This window comes from Eriocheir sinensis, chromosome 39 (assembly GCF_024679095.1).
Source record: "Eriocheir sinensis breed Jianghai 21 chromosome 39, ASM2467909v1, whole genome shotgun sequence".
Lineage (NCBI taxonomy): Eukaryota > Metazoa > Arthropoda > Malacostraca > Decapoda > Varunidae > Eriocheir > Eriocheir sinensis.
Window position 1 is genome coordinate 11,887,616 of NC_066547.1, and position 18,085 is coordinate 11,905,700.

At 43.7% G+C, this 18,085-nt stretch overlaps 1 protein-coding gene across 3 annotated transcripts; it reads right to left on the reverse strand.

Moving 5' to 3' along the window:
* Positions 1–1,039: 1,039 nt before the first annotated feature.
* On the reverse strand, positions 1,040–17,451 carry LOC127009001 (uncharacterized). Of its 3 annotated transcripts, XM_050881574.1 has the most exons (7): positions 17,264–17,451; positions 11,715–11,874; positions 10,941–11,070; positions 6,633–6,802; positions 4,608–4,631; positions 1,368–1,630; positions 1,040–1,232 (listed from the first exon to the last, which is right to left on the reverse strand). In XM_050881574.1, exons 1-6 carry the CDS (start codon positions 17,276–17,278, stop codon positions 1,521–1,523), a joined length of 609 nt encoding a protein of 202 aa, XP_050737531.1. In that variant the 5' UTR covers positions 17,279–17,451; the 3' UTR covers positions 1,040–1,232; positions 1,368–1,520. The 3 variants fall into 3 exon arrangements, with proteins under 3 accessions (XP_050737531.1, XP_050737532.1, XP_050737533.1); XM_050881575.1 differs by lacking the exons at positions 1,040–1,232; positions 4,608–4,631 and having other exon boundaries at positions 1,284–1,630; positions 17,264–17,450; XM_050881576.1 differs by lacking the exons at positions 1,040–1,232; positions 4,608–4,631 and having other exon boundaries at positions 1,486–1,630; positions 6,615–6,802.
* Between the last annotated feature and the right edge of the window lie 634 nt (positions 17,452–18,085).

The window sequence follows — 18,085 nt, forward strand, 5'->3', positions numbered from 1 at the left end:
AACCGCGCTGACAGTCTAGTTTTAGTTCAAGAAGCGTTACTAACCAGAGCACAGAAGATATTCTTAAATTGTATCTGGTACGGGTTAGGCTCCGTCTTGATTATGGTGTTCAGTTTCGGTGTCCCTGTTACAGAAGGGACATGGATTTCCTCGAAGCAGTACAGAGAAGAATGATCAAAATTATCCAAGGATTCAGATACATACCGTAGAGAAAGACTAAAAAAAATGTAAACTTATATTTATGGAATGACGTGGACTGCGAGGGGATTTAATTGAAGCTTTTAAACACATTAAGGGCACTATAGTCTGTTCACTTAAGTCCGACCCAAGCTGACAACATAAACCTGAGCGTGTTTGCAAGCTGAGTGCTGATTGGGTACTGCTATGGCTTCCAAGTTTTCTTTAACTTCTGTTTGTGTTCATCTCACGCAGCACTTTCTGCTAATCTGCAATGTGCTTACGAACACGCTCGGGTTTATGGTGTCAGCTTGGGTCAGATTTAAGTGAACAGAGTATAGTTAGAGCGATTTAGAAAAGTACTCCAACTGAAAATAGATGTTAGGACACACACACACACCAATGGGCGGATGAATTGAGGTTCAGGATGGAGAAAAGTAAAAGCTGGTTGACCAATACAACAAGCAGGTGAGTGTAACAAATTAATCAGACATATAATGAATGCAGACACGATTGAAGGTTTTGAATGAAGGTCAGATTAATTTGTAGATGGGAAGGAGCCTTAGTAAATAACATTCCCAGGAGTTACCACGTATTGGCCCTCAGACCTATTGTAATCACCTTAGATCCTTGTATATCCTTGTGCAACATCGATCATACTTGGGTTGGGGCAAAAGAGTGTAAAGATCCCTGTGGGGGTGATGTGGAGGGGCAGAAAGACGTGTGAGGGATGTGAGGAGACCATGACGGGGGGGGGGAGGTGCAGAGCGACATGGGAGGGCTGTGTGTGAAGGGAAGTGTGAGGGGGGGATCGGAGATATGTGGGGGATGTGAAGGCTTCAAGATTCCTGTGGGGATGATGGGGAGGGTGGGACGGGCAGGGGAGCTGTGAGGAGACAAAAAGGGGAGTACTAAGAGACCTGGGAGGGCTGTCATGGGGGAGATGAGACATGTGTGGGGAGATATGAAGCCTTTAAGATTCCTGTGGGGATGACGGGGAGAGTGGGAGGGGCAGGGGAGCTGTGAGGAGACAAAAAAGGGGAGTACTAAGAGACCTGGGAGGGCTGTCAAGGGGGAGATGAGGCATGTGTGGGGAGATATGAAGCCTTTAAGATTCCTGTAGGGATGATGGGGAGAGTGGGAGAGGCAGGGGAGCTGTGAGGAGACAAAAAAGGGGAGTACTAAGAGACCTTGGAGGGCTGTCAAGGGGAGATGAGACATGTGTGGGGGGATGAGGAGACATTAAGATTCCTGTGGGGGTGATGTGAGGACGGGGAGAATTGGGGTGTGCAGGAGGCTTTACAGAGGCGTGGGTGGGCTGACGGAGGGGCGCGAGGGGGCTCCTACGAGATGGGCAGCGGGCGGGCGGCGGCAGCGGTGGCCAGCAGGCGGGGCAGCAGCAGGGACAGCACCAGCAGGAGGGTCGGGGGGCCGTTCAGCACAGTGGCTCCACCTGGAAGAGGGTAAGGGTGAGAGAATGAAGGGGAAAAGAAGATGGGGACTTTTTTTCGTGTCCTAATTTACTCCCTACTGTCTTACCTTTTAGCTTTTTTTTTTTCCTTTCCCTTTTTCCTTTTTCCTTGCTTTATTTCTTTTTTTCGTGTCCTTATTTATTCCCTACTGTTTTACCTTTTAGCTTTTTTTTTCCTTTCCCTTTTCCCTTTTTTCCTTGCTTTATTTTTTTTTCGTGTCCTTCTCTCTTACCTACTATTTTATCATTTATTTTTTTTCCTTTCCCTTATTCCTATTTTCTGCTCGTTTCTCTCTTATGACCTATTAGCTTATTTCTTCCTTTCCCTTTTTCCTTTTTTCCTTGCTTTATTTCTTGTTATTATTTCTATTTCCTGTTCGTTTCTCACCTAAGACCTTTAGCCTATTTCTTCCTTTCCCTTTTTCCTCTTTTCCTTGCTTTCTCTCTTGTTCTTATTCCTATTTCCTGTTCGTTTCTCACCTATGACCAATCAGCTTATTTTTTTTCCTTTCCTGTATCTATTTATTGTTGTATTTCTTATTATTTTTTTTTCCTATTTCCTGCTTGCTTCTAAATCCCCTTTCCTCTTTTTTACTACAACTCATTTCCTTTTACCTTTTTTTCATTTTTTCATTTCCTGCGTCTTATTTTTTTGCTCTAATTCTTCTTTGTATTTCTATTTTCTGTTTGTGTCTCAGTATTTTTCCTCCTTCTTTTATTACAGCTCTTTACATATTACCTGCTGGCATGTTTTTCCTCCTGCACCTTTTTTCTTTTTTTATTTCTCATTATTATTCCTTTTTCCAGTTTGCTTCCCCATCCCTTTTTCCATTCTTTTTACTTTCGCTCATTTTTACCCGCTATTTTTCCTCTCATATTTTTGTCGTTTTCTGGTTATGATATTTTGTTTTATTCGTTTTAGTTCCCGCTGTCACTTCTTACTCCAAACTATTTTTGTTCTCTCTTCCCGGAAAACTTTTGCCATATTTTTCCTGCTGTCATTTCCATTTACCCGACTTTTTACGACCATCAATATCTTTTTCCTCTTTGTTCTCATAATTCTTTCCTTCCCTCCCCTTCTCTCTCTCTCTCTCTCTCTCTCTCTCCAACTTCACTACCCCCTCCTCTTCCTTTCTCACATTTTACTTTTCTGCTCCGTCGTTTCTCCCTCCTCCTCCTCCTCCTCCTCCTCCTCCTCCTCCTCCTCCTCCCTTCCCTTCCCCTCTCGCCCAAAAGACTTCGACCCCAGGACAGACAAATCGTTCCTCTCAGCCTGACATCACGTCCACCCGAGCCCCGGAGTGTGTTCAGATTAACTTGACGAACAGGCTCCTCCCCCATAACCCTTTCTCTAATGCATGCGATTGGTGGACTGGATTAAGGACCCTCCCCCTCCACCCCTATTCTGATGATTGTGGTTGGTGGAGTCTATAGATAGGTCCCTCCCCCTCCACCCCTTCCTTGATGTACGATCGGGTGACTTTATAAATATGGTCAACCTTCACCTTTCCTTATTTTCTCTTGATTGGTTGACTATAAAGAAGCTTCTCTCCCTTGACTCTCTGATGGTAGTGATTAGTTAAACGGGCAAAGAAACCTCATCTCCTCTTCCCTTTGTCTAATTGATGTCATTAGTTGAAAGGGTAAGGAAGCCCCACCTCCTCTACTCTTTATCTAATTAATGTGATTGTTTAACTGTTATGGGGATGCACTCACCGCCCCTCTAATGTGTTCTAAGTGGTAGTATTTACACTTAGGACAGTCCCCCGCCCTCTGCTTTCCTTCTCCTGATCCTTGTTACTGAATGGCTTGCGGGATGTACTACTGCACGACTTTCCTTCCTTCTGTACTGAATGCATGATACTGGTGATCGCTTAGAGAACTTAATTAATTGGGGAAAGAAAGCGAGACATGTCCATAGAATTTGGCGGCTGTGAACTGCATTATCTTAAGAAAAAAAAAAAATCGCATCGAGAACACTTAATTGTGGAAAGAAATCGAGGCATGTCCGTAGAATTTAGAGGCTGTGAACTGTATTATCTTAAGAAAAAAAAACCGCCCACGTCGAGAACACCTAATTGTTGAAAGAAAGCGAGACATGTCCGTAAAATTTAGAGGCTGTGAACTGCATTATCTTAAGAAAAAAAACAAAAACAAAAAACATCGAGACCACTTAATTGTTGAAAGAAAGCGAGATATGTCCGTAGAGTTACTGTAGGTGACCTGCCTGATCAATATATTTACATGTAGTAGTTTTTAAGAAACTAATTCGCTAACATTGTACTACCTATCAGGAATAATTATGTACAGCTATTTATGATTTGATAAAAGATAAACGTTTTACATATCTTATTAAAGGATGGATTTTTTGCTTATTTTAGGTGACAGTGCAAACAAAGAAAAAACTTCCTTGTTATGAGTGCTGAAGCATAACGTTCCAGAAAAGTGTTAAAAAATCTGCGGAAAACAAAAAGATCGAAAAACTTCAGATATCTGCAGCATTACGGACGACATAAACACATACACGTTCCTTAACACTACAAATAAATCACACAAACAAAACTTTTCAACGTGACTGACGGGCACCAACAAACTTACAACCAAAAAAAGCAAATCCCATCATGAGCATGACTGACAGACACAAAAAATTACATGACTGGTATATACAAGCCAGCGAACAACATATTCTTTTGTAAACATGACTGACAATTAAAACAAACAAACACACAAAAACAGATAATGATACCCTGTTCACATTATCTTCGCACGTAAGCCTCATCTTCCTCCTTATTAACATCAACAATAACATAGCAAGCCACGCCCCTTCTCTGACTCAACACGTGATTGGCGGATGGCGGGAAGGGTGAAATCTTAGTGGTGGCTGCCGGGTTAGTGTGGGCGGGGCTTACTACCGATGCTAACGTGAACAGGGTATAAAGACAAGCGTTGCTAGACTCACCGTACTGTCCCAATGCACTGCGCTCTGAGGGAGGGAGACGGAGAGGAGGAGAGGAGGGAAAACAAACAGTATTACGTGTACATTGACAGAGAAACAGACACAAAGGAATGATTTCACACTAGAATTTATATTTAGACATATTTCTACTTATTGTTGTTATCATTTTTATCATCATCGTACATTTACACAGAAACAAAGATAAAGGATTGATTTCACACTAGAATTTATAATTAATCATATTTCTACTTATTGTTGTTATCATTGTTATCGTCATTATCGTACATTTACAGAGAAACAAAGAAAAAGGACTGATTTCATATTAGACTATACAGTTAAACATATTTCTATTTATTATTACTACCACTGTTTTCATTCTTATTGTTTATTGCTGTCATTGTTATTATCATTGTTTTTGGTATGAGTATTATTATCGTTATTATTGTTACTATTATCCGCCAAACCTTTGAATATTAGAAAGGAAGAAATAGAAAATTATTAAAGTGTAGGAACCAGACGGACTCGATAACTTTCTTGAGCTTATGAGAATCTATTACATTATAACTTTTCACTCAATAACTTCACCGTCTTAAGCTTTCCTGATTTATTTTTTCATGAGATTCATTTTTTGACTGGGTGAGGCGAGGCTGCCGAGGGACACGTCATCGCCTGAGCAAGCCTGTGATTGGTGGAGAGACTCGCCGCGACAGCCAATCAGATGAGGCCTTGCATGACATCAAGGTGGACGTAGGAAAACAATAGAAGTTCAGAGGATTTAGCGAGACAATAAGACGAAATTGAAAGAGATAGATAGATAGATAGATAGATAGATAGATAGATAGATAAACAGAGAGAGAGAGAGAGAGAGAGAGAGAGAGAGAGAGAGAGAGAGAGAGAGAGAGAGAGAGAGAGAGAGAGAGAGAGAGAGAGAGAGAGAGAAAACATTTATACCTAAGTAAACACAAAACTTGACACACACACACACACACACACACACACACACACACACACAGGTACACACACATGAAAACAAACACAAACAAACAAACAAGGACGGACAGCGACACACACAGAGAAAGACACACAAAGGAGGAAAAGAAAAGAAATATACAAAATAGAACGAGACATTAAAGTGACAAAAAAAAAAACAGAATAAAAACAAACAGAATAACGAGAAGAGACATTGAGAAACAGACACACAGAGAGAGACGAGGACACAAAAAACTAAGCTCGAGACAGACAAACAGACAGATAAATAGACACAGACAGAAAGAGAAAACAAAAGGAAAGACAGGAATAAAGATAGAGACAAGAAGATAAAGCTGCCCAAAGAAACGGAATAAAAAAAGAAACAGAGGAAGAGACATAATCCACAGAAAAAAATATATCATAAGAAACCGTGAGAGACCAAGAGATAGCGAGACAGAGACCAATCCTGAAGAAACAAAGAGAGGCAGAGGGAGACAGGGAAAACCACGTACAAAAATCACCAAAAAAAAAAGAAAAAAAAAACACTATACCATACGAGATCAAGAGACAGTGACAGCGAGATAGAGACCAACCCTGAAGAGACAAAGAGAGACAGAGGGAAACAGAGAAAACCAGGTAGAAAGATCATCTAAAGAAAAAGAAAAAAAACAACCCCACTGCCATACGAGATAAAGAGACCGTGACAGCTCTGAGGAAATAGAGAGAGACAGGGAACCAGATACACAGAAATCAACAGGAAAAAAGAAAAAAATAAGAAATAGGAAAAAAAGAAAGATAAAAAGAAACTATAGCGTGAGAGATAGGGAGACCGAGATGATGAGACGGAGGGAGACGGAGAACCAGGTATGAAGATAAATACCAAAACAAACAAACAAACAAACAAACAAAAAAAACTACCACCGTGAGATACTAGAAGACCGAGACAGAGACCGAAACCAACCATGAACAACAACAACAACGAAAAAAAACAAAACACCACGAGAAACCAAAAAAACACGAGACCAAGAGTTCGAGACCCACCCAGACTCACTCACTCACCGGGCATGTAGATAATCTCTCGGTGGATTCTGTACTCGGTCTCGGGGATGTGGAGGACGCACTCGAACAGGGTCTCGTGGTGGAGGGACGAGTCTTCCACCATGGCCTCCAAGTACACGCTGTAGCCCTCCTCCCCTTCCACCGCCTCCACCTCCGCCGGCACGTTGGTCCTGCGGTGGAGAGAGAGAGAGAGAGGTGGAGGGGGAGTGTGTTGGGAGGGGTTTGTGGAGAGGGGTAGGTATGGAAGGGGAAAGGGTGGAGGATGTGGAGTGGATGAAGCAGAGGTGGATGATAGTGGATGGGGTTGAGAGTGAGAGGAAAGGGATGGTGAGACACAGATAGATAGATAGATAGATATGTTGATTGATAGATAGATAGATAGATAGATAGATAGATAGATAGACAGCACAGGTGGAGAAGTGTGGTGAGAGAGAGAGAGAGAGAGAGAGAGAGAGAGAGAGAGAGAGAGAGAGAGAGAGAGAGAGAGAGAGAGAGAGAGAGAGAGAGAGAGAGAGAGAGAGAGAGAGAGAGAGAGAGAGAGAGAGAGAGAGAGAGAGAGAGAGAGAGAGAGAGAGAGAGAGAGAGAGAGAGAGAGAGAGAGAGAGAGAGAGAGAGAGAGAGAGAGAGAGAGAGAGAGAGAGAGAGAGAGAGACCGGAAAAGTAATATGAAGTAGGGTGAAGATGACAGGGAAGATAGAAAGATAATTGCAGTAAGGAGAAACGCGGAGATATACGGAGGAGCAAAATTAATAAGAAGAGACAGGCTTGGTAAAAGAAGGTCGGTGGAGAAGGAAGGAAAGGGAAGAGGAAGGGAGCGGGAGGGGGAGCAGACAGGTGGAAAATATTGGAACCAGGTACACAGGGAGGCAGGTAACAAGGACCGAATAGAGTGAGATAGACAGGTACGAGGAGCGAGGTAGACAGGAGGGAAAGACATATCAGGAGAAAAAGTGACAGAAGGAAAAAAACATGTCGGGGGAGGGAGAAATCAACGGAGCAGAAAGAGCAAGAGGAAGGGAAAGAAAACAGCAGGAGAAAACAATGAAGAAAAGAACGGAAAGGAGAGAAAGACAAAGAGATAGATAAATAGGTATAGATAGATAGATATGTAAGTAGATAGTGATAGTTAGATATAAAGAAAACAGTATCTAAAAACAGGTAACTTGAACACACAGAAAAAATGCAACTCCTAAAAATAAAAAATAAAAAAAGTGGAGAGGCGATAAGAAAAAGGGAAGACAACAAAAAAGTGAAGAAAAAGGGAAGACAAGAAAAAGAAGAAAAAGGGAAGACGATTAAAAAAGAAGAAAAAGGGAAGAGGAAAAAGGGAAAACAAGAAAAAAAGTGAAGAAAAGGGGAAGAAAAAGGGAAGACAGAAAAAAGAAAAAGGGAAGACAAGAAAAAAGAAGAACAAGGGAAGACGAGAAAAAAAGAAAAAGGGAATGAGGAAAAAGGGAAGACGAGAAAAAAGAAGAACAAGGGAAGACGAGAAAAAAAGAAAAAGGGAAGAGGAAAAAGGGAAGACGAGAAAAAAGAAGAACAAGGGAAGACGAGAAAAAAAGAAAAAGGGAAGAGGAAAAAGGAAAGACGAGAAAAAAGAAGAAAAAGGGAAAAAAGGAAAGACAGAAAAAAAGCAAAAGGGAAGAGAGAGAAGAGAGGGAAGACGAGAAAAAAGAAGAAAAGTGAAGAGAAAGGGAAGAAAAATGGAAGAAAAAGAGAAGACGAGAAAAAAGAATAAAAAGAGAAGAAAATGGGAAGGCAACAAAAAAAAAAAGTGAAAAAATGAAGAGACGAAAAGAAGAAGGGAAGACGAGGAAAAAGAAGACCGGTAATTACAGGTGTAAAGAACAGGTGGGACGGAGATGAAGTGAGGAGGAAGACAGGTGAGGGAGATTCAGGAGGCGCGGAGACACACCTGAGATCAATAGCGACAGTTAGCACCCAAGACCTGCCGTCCACCCCCTGCGGCGGCGGCGGCGGAGGAGGAGGAGGAGGAGGAGAAGTGGAGAAGGTGGAAAAAGGAAAAGTGGAGGAGAAGGTGGTCTTGGAATGTGTGTGTGTGTGTGTGTGTGTGTGTGTGTGTGTGTGTGTGTGTGTGTGTGTTTAATAGGTAAATAGACGGATTGATAGATAGATAGATAGTTAGTTAGATAGATAGATATAGATTGATTGATTGTTTGATAGATTGATAAAGAAAGATAGATAGACAGACAGACAGAAAGACAGACAGACAGACAGACAGACAGAGGGGGGGGAGGCTGCACATGGAACAGACTGACGTATTGAGTGACTCCCTGACAATATACTCACTCACACACTCACGAACTCACGCACACACTCCATCACGCGAGAATGAAAGAGAGAGAGAGAGAGAGAGAGAGAGGGACAATGAATCTGACAACCAAAGACAGCATCACCCGAGATAGAGATCAAAGGTAAAACTGACTACCTGGCTGACTGACTATTAATTAACTAACTGCCTAATAAACCCAATAACTGACTGACTGGTTGGATATTAAACCGTGTGCTTGACTGAACAACTCCCTCACTGACTGACTGAAAGACTGATAAACTGATGAGACGATGGAATGATTAGATTGTGCATAATACCTGAGAGAGAGGAGATAGGAGAGGAAGAGAGATAAGAAGAGGGAGAGGGAGAAGGAATAGAATTAAGGAGAGGGATAGAGATAGGAAGAGGGAGAGGGAGAAGAGGGATAAGGAGAGGGAGAGGGAGAGGGACAGGAAGAGGGAGAGGGAGAAGAAGGAGAGGGAGAAGAGGGATAAGGAGAGGGAGAGGGACAGGAAGAGGGAGAGGAAGTAAGAGATGGAGAAGGAGAAGAGGTATAAGGAGAGGGAAAGGGATAGGTAGAGGGAGAGAAAGTAGGAGATGAAGAAGGAGAAGAGTGATAAGGAGAGGGAAAGGGATAGGTAGAGGGAGAGAAAGTAGGAGATGGAGAAGGAGAAGAGGTATAAGGAGAGGGAAAGGGATAGGTAGAGGGAGAGAAAGTAGGAGATGAAGAAGGAGAAGAGTGATAAGGAGAGGGAAAGGGATAGGTAGGGAGAGAAAGTAGATGGAGAAGGAGAAGAGTGATAAGGAGAGGGAAAGGGATAGGTAGAGGGAGAGAAAGTAGGAGATGAAGAAGGAGAAGAGTGATAAGGAGAGGGAAAGGGATAGGTAGAGGGAGAGAAAGTAGGAGATGAAGAAGGAGAAGAGGTATAAGGAGAGGGAAAGGGATAGGTAGAGGGAGAGAAAGTAGGAGATGGAGAAGGAGAAGAGTGATAAGGAGAGGGAAAGGGATAGGTAGAGGGAGAGAAAGTAGGAGATGAAGAAGGAGAAGAGTGATAAGGAGAGGGAAAGGGATACGAAAAGGGAGAGAAAGTAGGAGATGGAGAAGGAGAAGAGGGATAAGGAGAGGGAAAGGGATAGGTAGAGGGAGAGAAAGTAGGAGATGAAGAAGGAGAAGAGTGATAAGGAGAGGGAAAGGGATAGGTAGAGGGAGAGAAAGTAGGAGATGAAGAAGGAGAAGAGGGATAAGGAGAGGATGAAGGAGGGACAAGGAGAGGGAGAGGGATGGAAAGAGGGAGAGGGAAATGGAGAAAGGGAAGGAAAGGGAGAGGGATAGAAAGAGTGAGAAGGAAAGGAAGAGGAAGAGGAAAAGGAGAGGATGAGAATCGAGCTAAGTGCCAGAAATACAACACACTCACTCCACTCATTAATCGCCACACACACTCTCAGTCTCACCAGTACCCGAGTTACCTGACTGGGAGGAGGTATAGTTAAAGGGCACTTACCTCTCTCACAAACTCACCCTCACCCACATCCACACAACCTCCCCCTTCCACCCCCCCCCCCACACACACACACAGCTTCCCATCGACCCACATACCCAGCCCCACACCCACACCTATAGAGCCACCCAAACCAACACTAACATCAACACCCACAGTCACATCAACACTAACATCAACACCCACAGTAGTCACACCACCACCAACATCAACACCCACGCCAACACTGACATCAACACCCACACCCAATCACACATACCCCTTTTCCCTTACACTACTCTCCCGTCACCCTTCCAATCCCACTCCCACACTCCCCCTTACCCCACACCCAAACCCACACCTCCCATTTCCTCCCAATCATACACATACTCCCCTTCCCTTTCTCCCTCCCACTCCCCCATTCCCCCCCACGCACATCCACACCCATACACACTTTCTAAGGTCTCCATAATCACACACACACACCTTTCCCTTACATTAACTCTCCCTTCTCCCTCCCACTCTCCTCCCCCTTACCTGCCGTGGTGGGTGCTGGTGCTGGAGAGCATGAGGGAGGGCTCCGGGAAGATGCCGTGCGCCTCACAGCTGATGTTGACTTGGCCGGGCACGGGGCGGCTGTAGGTCAGGTTCATGCTGGTGGCGGGAGCTGCGAGGAGACAGGTGAGTACAGGTGAGTGATATTGTTGTTATTGTTGTTGTTGTTGTTGTTAGTGATGGTAGTAGTGGTGGTGGTGATGGTGATGGTAGTAAAAAAAAAGAACACCAGAATACCACACCCACACTATATAGTCACCATACACTCATTCACACAACACCACTATCACCATCATCATCATCATCATCAAAACTCGCCGTAAATCCATCCAAACAACTTCACCATAACCACCACTACCATAAACCCATTCACACATCTTCACCATCACTTTCATCACCATCATCACTATTGCCACCATTACCATTACCACCATCAAAACACCCCATAAACCCGTTCAAACACCTTCATCATTCCCCTCATCACCATCAGGACACACCTCACGACTACCACCACCCTCATCATCATCACCATCACCACGATCGAAACTCACCATACGCCCATTTAAACAACTTCACCACTATCACTACCATCATCACCACCTACGTTATTACCAGTGCACACATCACCCCTACCACCATATTCACCATCACCACCATCAGGACACGTAACACACCTACCACCATCATCATCCTCACCACAATCAGAACACACAACACCTCTACCATTATCACCATCACTAGCATTAGATCACTCACCGTACACAATCATCTTCTTGGAGGTGAACTTCTCGTCGTGGAAGGAGGAGACGCGGCAGGTGAAGTACCCGGAGAGGTCAGTGGTCGGTCGCAGCAGCTCCAGGGCGCGGTGCCGGCTATACTTGTCCTTGGTGGCGGGGTAGTCCAGGTTCACGCGGCCCTGGGGAGGAGGGGGTAAAGAGTGTGAGGGGAAGGGAGAAGAGAAGAGGAGAATGAGGCTGGTGGTAGTGGTGAGGTGTGTCCTGATGGTGATGATAGGAATGATGAAGGTGTTTGAACGAGTTTATGGGGTGTTTTGATGGTGGTAATAGTGATGATTGTGAGAGGGGAAGAGAAAAAGAAAGGGGATGGTGTGTATGAGGGAAAGCGAGGAGGAAGATTGTGGAGGGGTGAGGGAAAAAATGAGGGGTTTGGAGGGTGTGGAAGGAAGGGAGAAGGAGGAAGATAATGTGCAGGAGGGAAAGGGAGATGGTGGAGGATTGTGAGTGTAATGAGGAAGGGAGAAGAATGGGATGTTATGGGATGTTGGTTATGAGGGAAGGGAGAAGGATGAGACGGTGGATGTGAGAAGGAAAGGAAGGAGGAAGTGGTGGGAGGGGGAGGAAGAGGGAGGGTCATGGGGCTGGCGAGCGTGAGAAAGAGAAAAGAAGGGAGTGGTGGGCGTGATGGGGAAGGAGAGGGAGAGATAAAAGGAGTGTGAGAGGAAGGAGGGAAAGAGGAGGAGGAGCATGGTGTGTGTGTGTGTGTGTGTGTGTGTGTGTGTGTGATATATTTGTATAGATTTCTGTTTCCATCCGGGAGTGAATGGTTTTTTTTTTCCAATTGTCTTTGATGTTTCTCAAAAAGTGTTTCCGTGTCTCTCAGGATCGATTTTAATATTTATCTGGGTCTGTCTGTCTGTCTGTCTGTCTGTCTATCTGTCTGTCGGTCGGTCGGTCTCTCTCTCTCTCTCTCTGCTTTCCCTCTCAAAAGAGTTCTGGTTTTATCTATTTCTTTTTTTCCATCCAGCCTCAAATTCTGGCCAACGCCCCTCCTCCTCCTCCTCCTCCTCCTCCTCCTCCTCCTCCTCCTCCATCTCTGCTCTTTTTCCAAATTTTCTGAATTCCTCCCTGCCTCTCTTATGCCTTGCCTTTCTTCTCCTTCTCTCCCCCACTCCGTCTTTTCTTCCTCCACTCCTCCATTCTTTTTATCTCACCTTATCTCTTCCCCCAGCCTTCCTCTCTCCCTCCTCATCTGCCTTCATCAATACCTCCCCCCCCCCCCTTCCCTTTCCTCCTCCCTTCCTCCCTTTGATCACCATCCCTTCCTTATCTTCCGAGAATTCACCCCTTACACCCCCTCCCTCTTTGTCCCCCAACTTTTAGCATCTTTCTTTTAATCCTTCTCTTCATTTACCTCCCTCCTTCCATTCCACTTTTTATCTTTTTCACACTTTCTCCCTTTTTATCCACTTCTGCCTCTATTCACTTCATTCCACCTCGTTTTTACACTTTCCTTCATTTATTTTTTTTCCTATATCCATTTCCTATATTTTTTTTCCACTTTCTTCCCCCTTCATCCACTTCTTTTTTCTCCCTCTCTCCTCTCCATTTTTTTCTCCACCTTATTTTTTACCCTCTTCTAAAATTGACTCCTCCCCTCTATCTCCCTTTCACGGTATATTCCACCATTTCTCTTCTTCTTTTACTTCATCTTTCTCTTTTTTCCTCTCCATCCATCCATCCACTTTTTTTTTTGCCTTTTTTCATGTAGCTCCCTTCCTTCTTCCCCCTTCCTATATTTTCTCTATCTTCTTCCTTTCCTTCACTTCCTTTCTCTCCTTTTATTCTCCTTACTTCCTTTCTCTCCTTCTCTTCTCTCTCTTTCTACATTATTTTTACTTTTCATTCCTTTATTTCTCTCCCTTTAACATCCTCTTCCATTTTCTGTTCCCCCTTTTTCTCCCTTTCTTTTAATTCCTCTTTCTTTCCTTCTAATCCCAGTCCATCTTTCTACCTTATTCTTACATTTCCCTTTATTTATCTTCTTCATTCCATTCCCTTCCTTTATCTTTTCCACTCTTCCTCCCCTTCCTTTCTTTCTTTCTCTTTCCTTTCTATTCCTCCAAGCTTTCCTTTTACCTTTTCTTTCATTCACTTCTCTTCCTCCCTCTTCTCTCCCTACATTTTTTTCTTCCTCTCCTTCCTTTCCTTCACTTCCTCTTCCTCTTCCTCTCCTCCTCATCCTTCTCTCCCCTGAAGTTAAAGGATGGGTTGTTTGTGATGGCAGGCCCTTCATTTTCCTTCCCATCTCCATCTTTTTCGAGTCCATCTTCTCCCTTCCTCTCTTACTTCATCCCATCTCTCTCTCTCTCTCTCTCCACACCTACCCATTACCTTGTCCTCCAATTTTCTTCCTTTCTAATTTCGTTGCCCTTTTTCTTCGTTCTGACCTCTTCTTCTTCCTCCTCTTCCTCCTCCTCCTTCTCCTCCTCTTCCTTTTCTTCCTCTCTTGTTTTTGTTCGTTCGTTCGTTCGCTCGTTCGCTCTTTCGTTCATCTGCTTTTTCATTTATTTCTTTATTTTTCTTCTTTTTCTTCTATTTCTTTTATACTTTTACTTTTCTTTGTAGTCGTATTTTTTTTCTTCTCCTTTCTTCTCTTTCTATTCCGTCATTACTTATTACTACTTCTCCTCCTCCTCTTCTTCTTCTTCTTCTTCTCCTTCATCTTCATCTTGTTCTTGTTCTTCTTCTTCTTAATTTTCTTCTTGTTCTTGTTCTTGTGCCTCTTCTTCTTCTTCTTCTTCTTCTTTTCCATCTTTCCTCTCCTCCTCCTCCATCCCTAAGCTCTCTACCTTATTTCTCTCTTCCACCTCTCTTCTCCCTTTCCATCCACTCTTCCGTTTCTCTGCAGTGGTTGGTGGGAAGGGGGGGGGGGTCGGAAGAGGGAGGGAAAAGGGGGGGGGGGGTTCTAATGCGGAAGGAAAATAAGTATCTCCAACCACCTCCATTTTTTTTCCTTCGTTGTTTTCTCCTTCTTCACTTCTATCATCTTCTTCTGTCACTTTCCACATCATTCATTTCCTTCATTTTCCTGTTCCTGTCTTCCTACTTCCATTCATTTTCCTATATTTCTTTTTTTTCTCTCTCCTCTCTCTCTCTCATTGTTCTTTTTCTTCTCATTCATACCACACACACATATCATCATCACTGTCTTCTTTTTCTTCTTTTCTTTATCGCCTTTATCGCTTGTCTTCCTATTACCATCCATTTTCCTATTTTTCTTTTTTTTCTCTCCCCTCTCTCTCTCATTTCTGTTTCTCTCCTCATTCATACCACACAGATCACTGTCTTCTTTTTCTTCTTTTCTTTATCGCCTCCTTCTTCCTTTCTTCTCGGTTTCTTCTTTTAATTATCTGATCTTCTTTTTACTCTTCTTTTTCTCCTCCTCCCTAATCTTCCCTTCCCTTTCAACAGTCCTTCACGCCTATTAACTCTCCCTTTCAATAACTCTATACACTCTTTTTTTCACCCCCGCTCTCCCATACTCTTTCCTATTCACCTCCAAACTACCCTAATCATATACCACGGTCGGCACTATAAAAAAAAATTCGCCCGTGCCACTAATAGATAGGAGCCAACCACCAGGCCCCTCAGGAGAGCCTTTCGATGCTTTGGAGAACGCCTAAAAATGTTTCCCTTTTCCCGTATCTTTCTATTCCTTCCTTCCCGTCTTCCTTTCCCTTCTGTTCCGTGTCTCCCTGTCTTCCCTGCTGCAGTGGTTTGGAGAAAAGGGGGGAGGGGGGGAGAAAGCTGAAAGTGGAGAACAATTGCAGGAGGAGCAGGAGGAAGAGGAAGAGGAGGTGGAGGAGGAGGAGGAGTGCATGTGGAGGATTATGGGGAGGAGGAGGAGATGAAGTGAAGAAATGAAAATAACAAGTATGAAGAGAAAGAAAAGAAGGAAGATGAGGATTTGAAGAAGCAGAAATCGATACTAATCATGGTGGGAAGAAGAAGAGGAGGAAGAAGAAGAGGAAGAAGAAGAAGAAGAACAAGAACAAGAACAAGAAGAACAAGAAGAACAAGAATATGATGATGAGGAAGAGGAAGAAGAGCAAGAACAAGAACAAGAAGAACAAGAACAAGAGGAAAAACAAGAACAAAAAGAACAGGAACAAGAGAAAGAAAAATCAGAAGAAAAGAAGAAAACGAATTCGACGAAGATGCCAATGATGAAGCAAAGGAGGAGAAGAAAAAGAAGGGAAAGAAGAAGGAGGAGAAGGAGGAGAAGAAGAGCCTCGGCAGTAGAGTGGGATGGAAACAATATCTCCCGGCGGGGTAGTCAACGTCTTGGAATGAAATTAGATTCTGATGTTCCCCTAACCAGATGCCGCTCCTTAGAATCACATTTAGCTGTTGATGGTTTGTGAGGCGCTGCGCTCTCTCTCTCTCTCTCTCTCTCTTCGTTCTTTCTTTCCATTCTTTAATTTTTTCCTTCTTTATTTCGTTTTTTCCCTTCTTTCTTTCATTTTTCCTTCTTTCTTTTATTTTTTCTTCTTTCTTTCATTTTTTTCCATTTTTCATTCAATTTTCTCCTTCTTTCTTTCTATTCTTTCATTTTTTCTTTCTTTCATTTTTCTCCATCTTTCTTTTCATTCTTCGTTTCATTTTTCTTTCTTTCACTTTTCCTCTCTCTCTCTCTCTCTCTCTCTCTCTCTCTCTCTCTCTCTCTCTCTCTCTCTCTCTCTCTCTCTCTCTCTCTCTCTCTCTCACAGTGGTTCGTTCCAAGCAGTTCTTTTTTTATTATCAGGGGAGAGGAGGGAGGGGGAGGAAAGGAGAGACAGGGGGAACAGGGGAAGGAGTGTGTTTCTTTTCCTCCCCCCTGTTTTTTCCTCCCCTGTCTCCTCCTCTTCCCCCGCCCCGTCACGTCTGTCTCCTCCGCATCCGCCGCCTCTGTCTAACTTTTGTTTCCTTCGTCTTCGCCGTGTAAGCTGTTTTTTCCTCTCCCGTCTCGTTAATTTTGTACTCCTTCTTGCGCTTGCTCTCTCTCTAACTCTCGAACTCTCTTTTTATTTTTTCTCTCACCCACTTTCTCTCTGATCCACACCCAACCATCACCCACACCTACACTTACATACATATACCAACATACACATTATTAAGCTCTTCCCTACTCTTTCCCTCACACCCACACCCATCTCTCTCTCTTTTTTTTTCTCTCACCCACTTTCTCTCTGATCCACACCCAACCACCACCCACACCCACACCCACACACATATACCCCCATACACACTATTCCACACTTCTCTACTCTCTCCCTCATACCCGCACTCACACCCATCTTTCCCATCACTTTCCCTTCTTCCCCCCACCCATTCACATCGACACCCATCCACCCATACACTCAAATCATCTCCTATCACCCTTTTCCCTACCCTCTTACTCTCTCTCTCTCTCTTTGTCACTCACACTAACACCCAAAAACTATCCTTCCTTCACACCCATCCAACTTTCACATCACTTCACCCTCTCCGCCACCCATCTTCTCACCCCGCACCCACCACACCCACCTTCAGCACGCCCATGGCCACGGGTTTCTTGCCGGGTATCCACTGGTAGACGGCTTCAGGCTCGTGATTGAAGAACCACTTGACCACGATGCCCGTCTGCTCGTACCTCTCGTAGCGGTACACGCAGTCCAGCACCACCGACGACCGCGACCCGTTCAGCACCACCTCCGGCACTACCAAGTCCACGATGTGAAGGCCGCAACACCCTGGAACACAAGAACACAGGGAGGTTAGTGCAATGTGAGAGTGCGAGGAGGAGGAGGAGGAGGAGGAGGAGGATTAGGAGCAAGAACACAACACAACACACGGAGGTTAGCAATGCAAGAGTCCGCAACACCCTGGAACACAACACAACACACGGAGGTTAGTGCAATGCAAGATTTTTTTCCGGTAACACTTGGAGGTTAGTTTGATGGAAGTTGTTTTTTCGGTATCATGTTTAAGTTCGTTCTTTTATTTTTAGCAAAGGAAACAACAGAAACACACTGAGGTTAGTTCAGCGTTAATTGATTGATTGATTGGGTTATACAATCATGGCGTCGCAACTCCAGTGGTTATACGGCGCCTAATATAACACCTGGTTTAAAATCGTGAAGTCAAAAATGTTAAAAGTGCATAATAAAATTTCTAAGTACAATATAAAAGCAAATGAGTTAAGTGTAAGAGTATTTTTTCAGCAACACACGGAGGTTAGTTCGACGTAAGTGTTTTTTTCCGCCATCACAGTTAAATTAGTTATTTTTTTACATAAAGGAAACAACAGCTTAAGGGCAAAAACAAAATGGAAAGCAAAAACAGCCCATCCGCCAATCACTACTCCTA

Excerpts from the sequence above, each read along its gene's own strand:
- LOC127009001 (XM_050881574.1), bottom strand. Across the intron at positions 6,803-10,940 it reads ACCAGCACCCACCACGGCAG|GACCAACGTGCCGGCGGAGG; the intron begins GTAAGGGGGAGG and ends TCTCCACCGCAG. Across the intron at positions 4,632-6,632 it reads AGAGATTATCTACATGCCCG|AGCGCAGTGCATTGGGACAG; the intron begins GTGAGTGAGTGA and ends TCCCTCCCTCAG.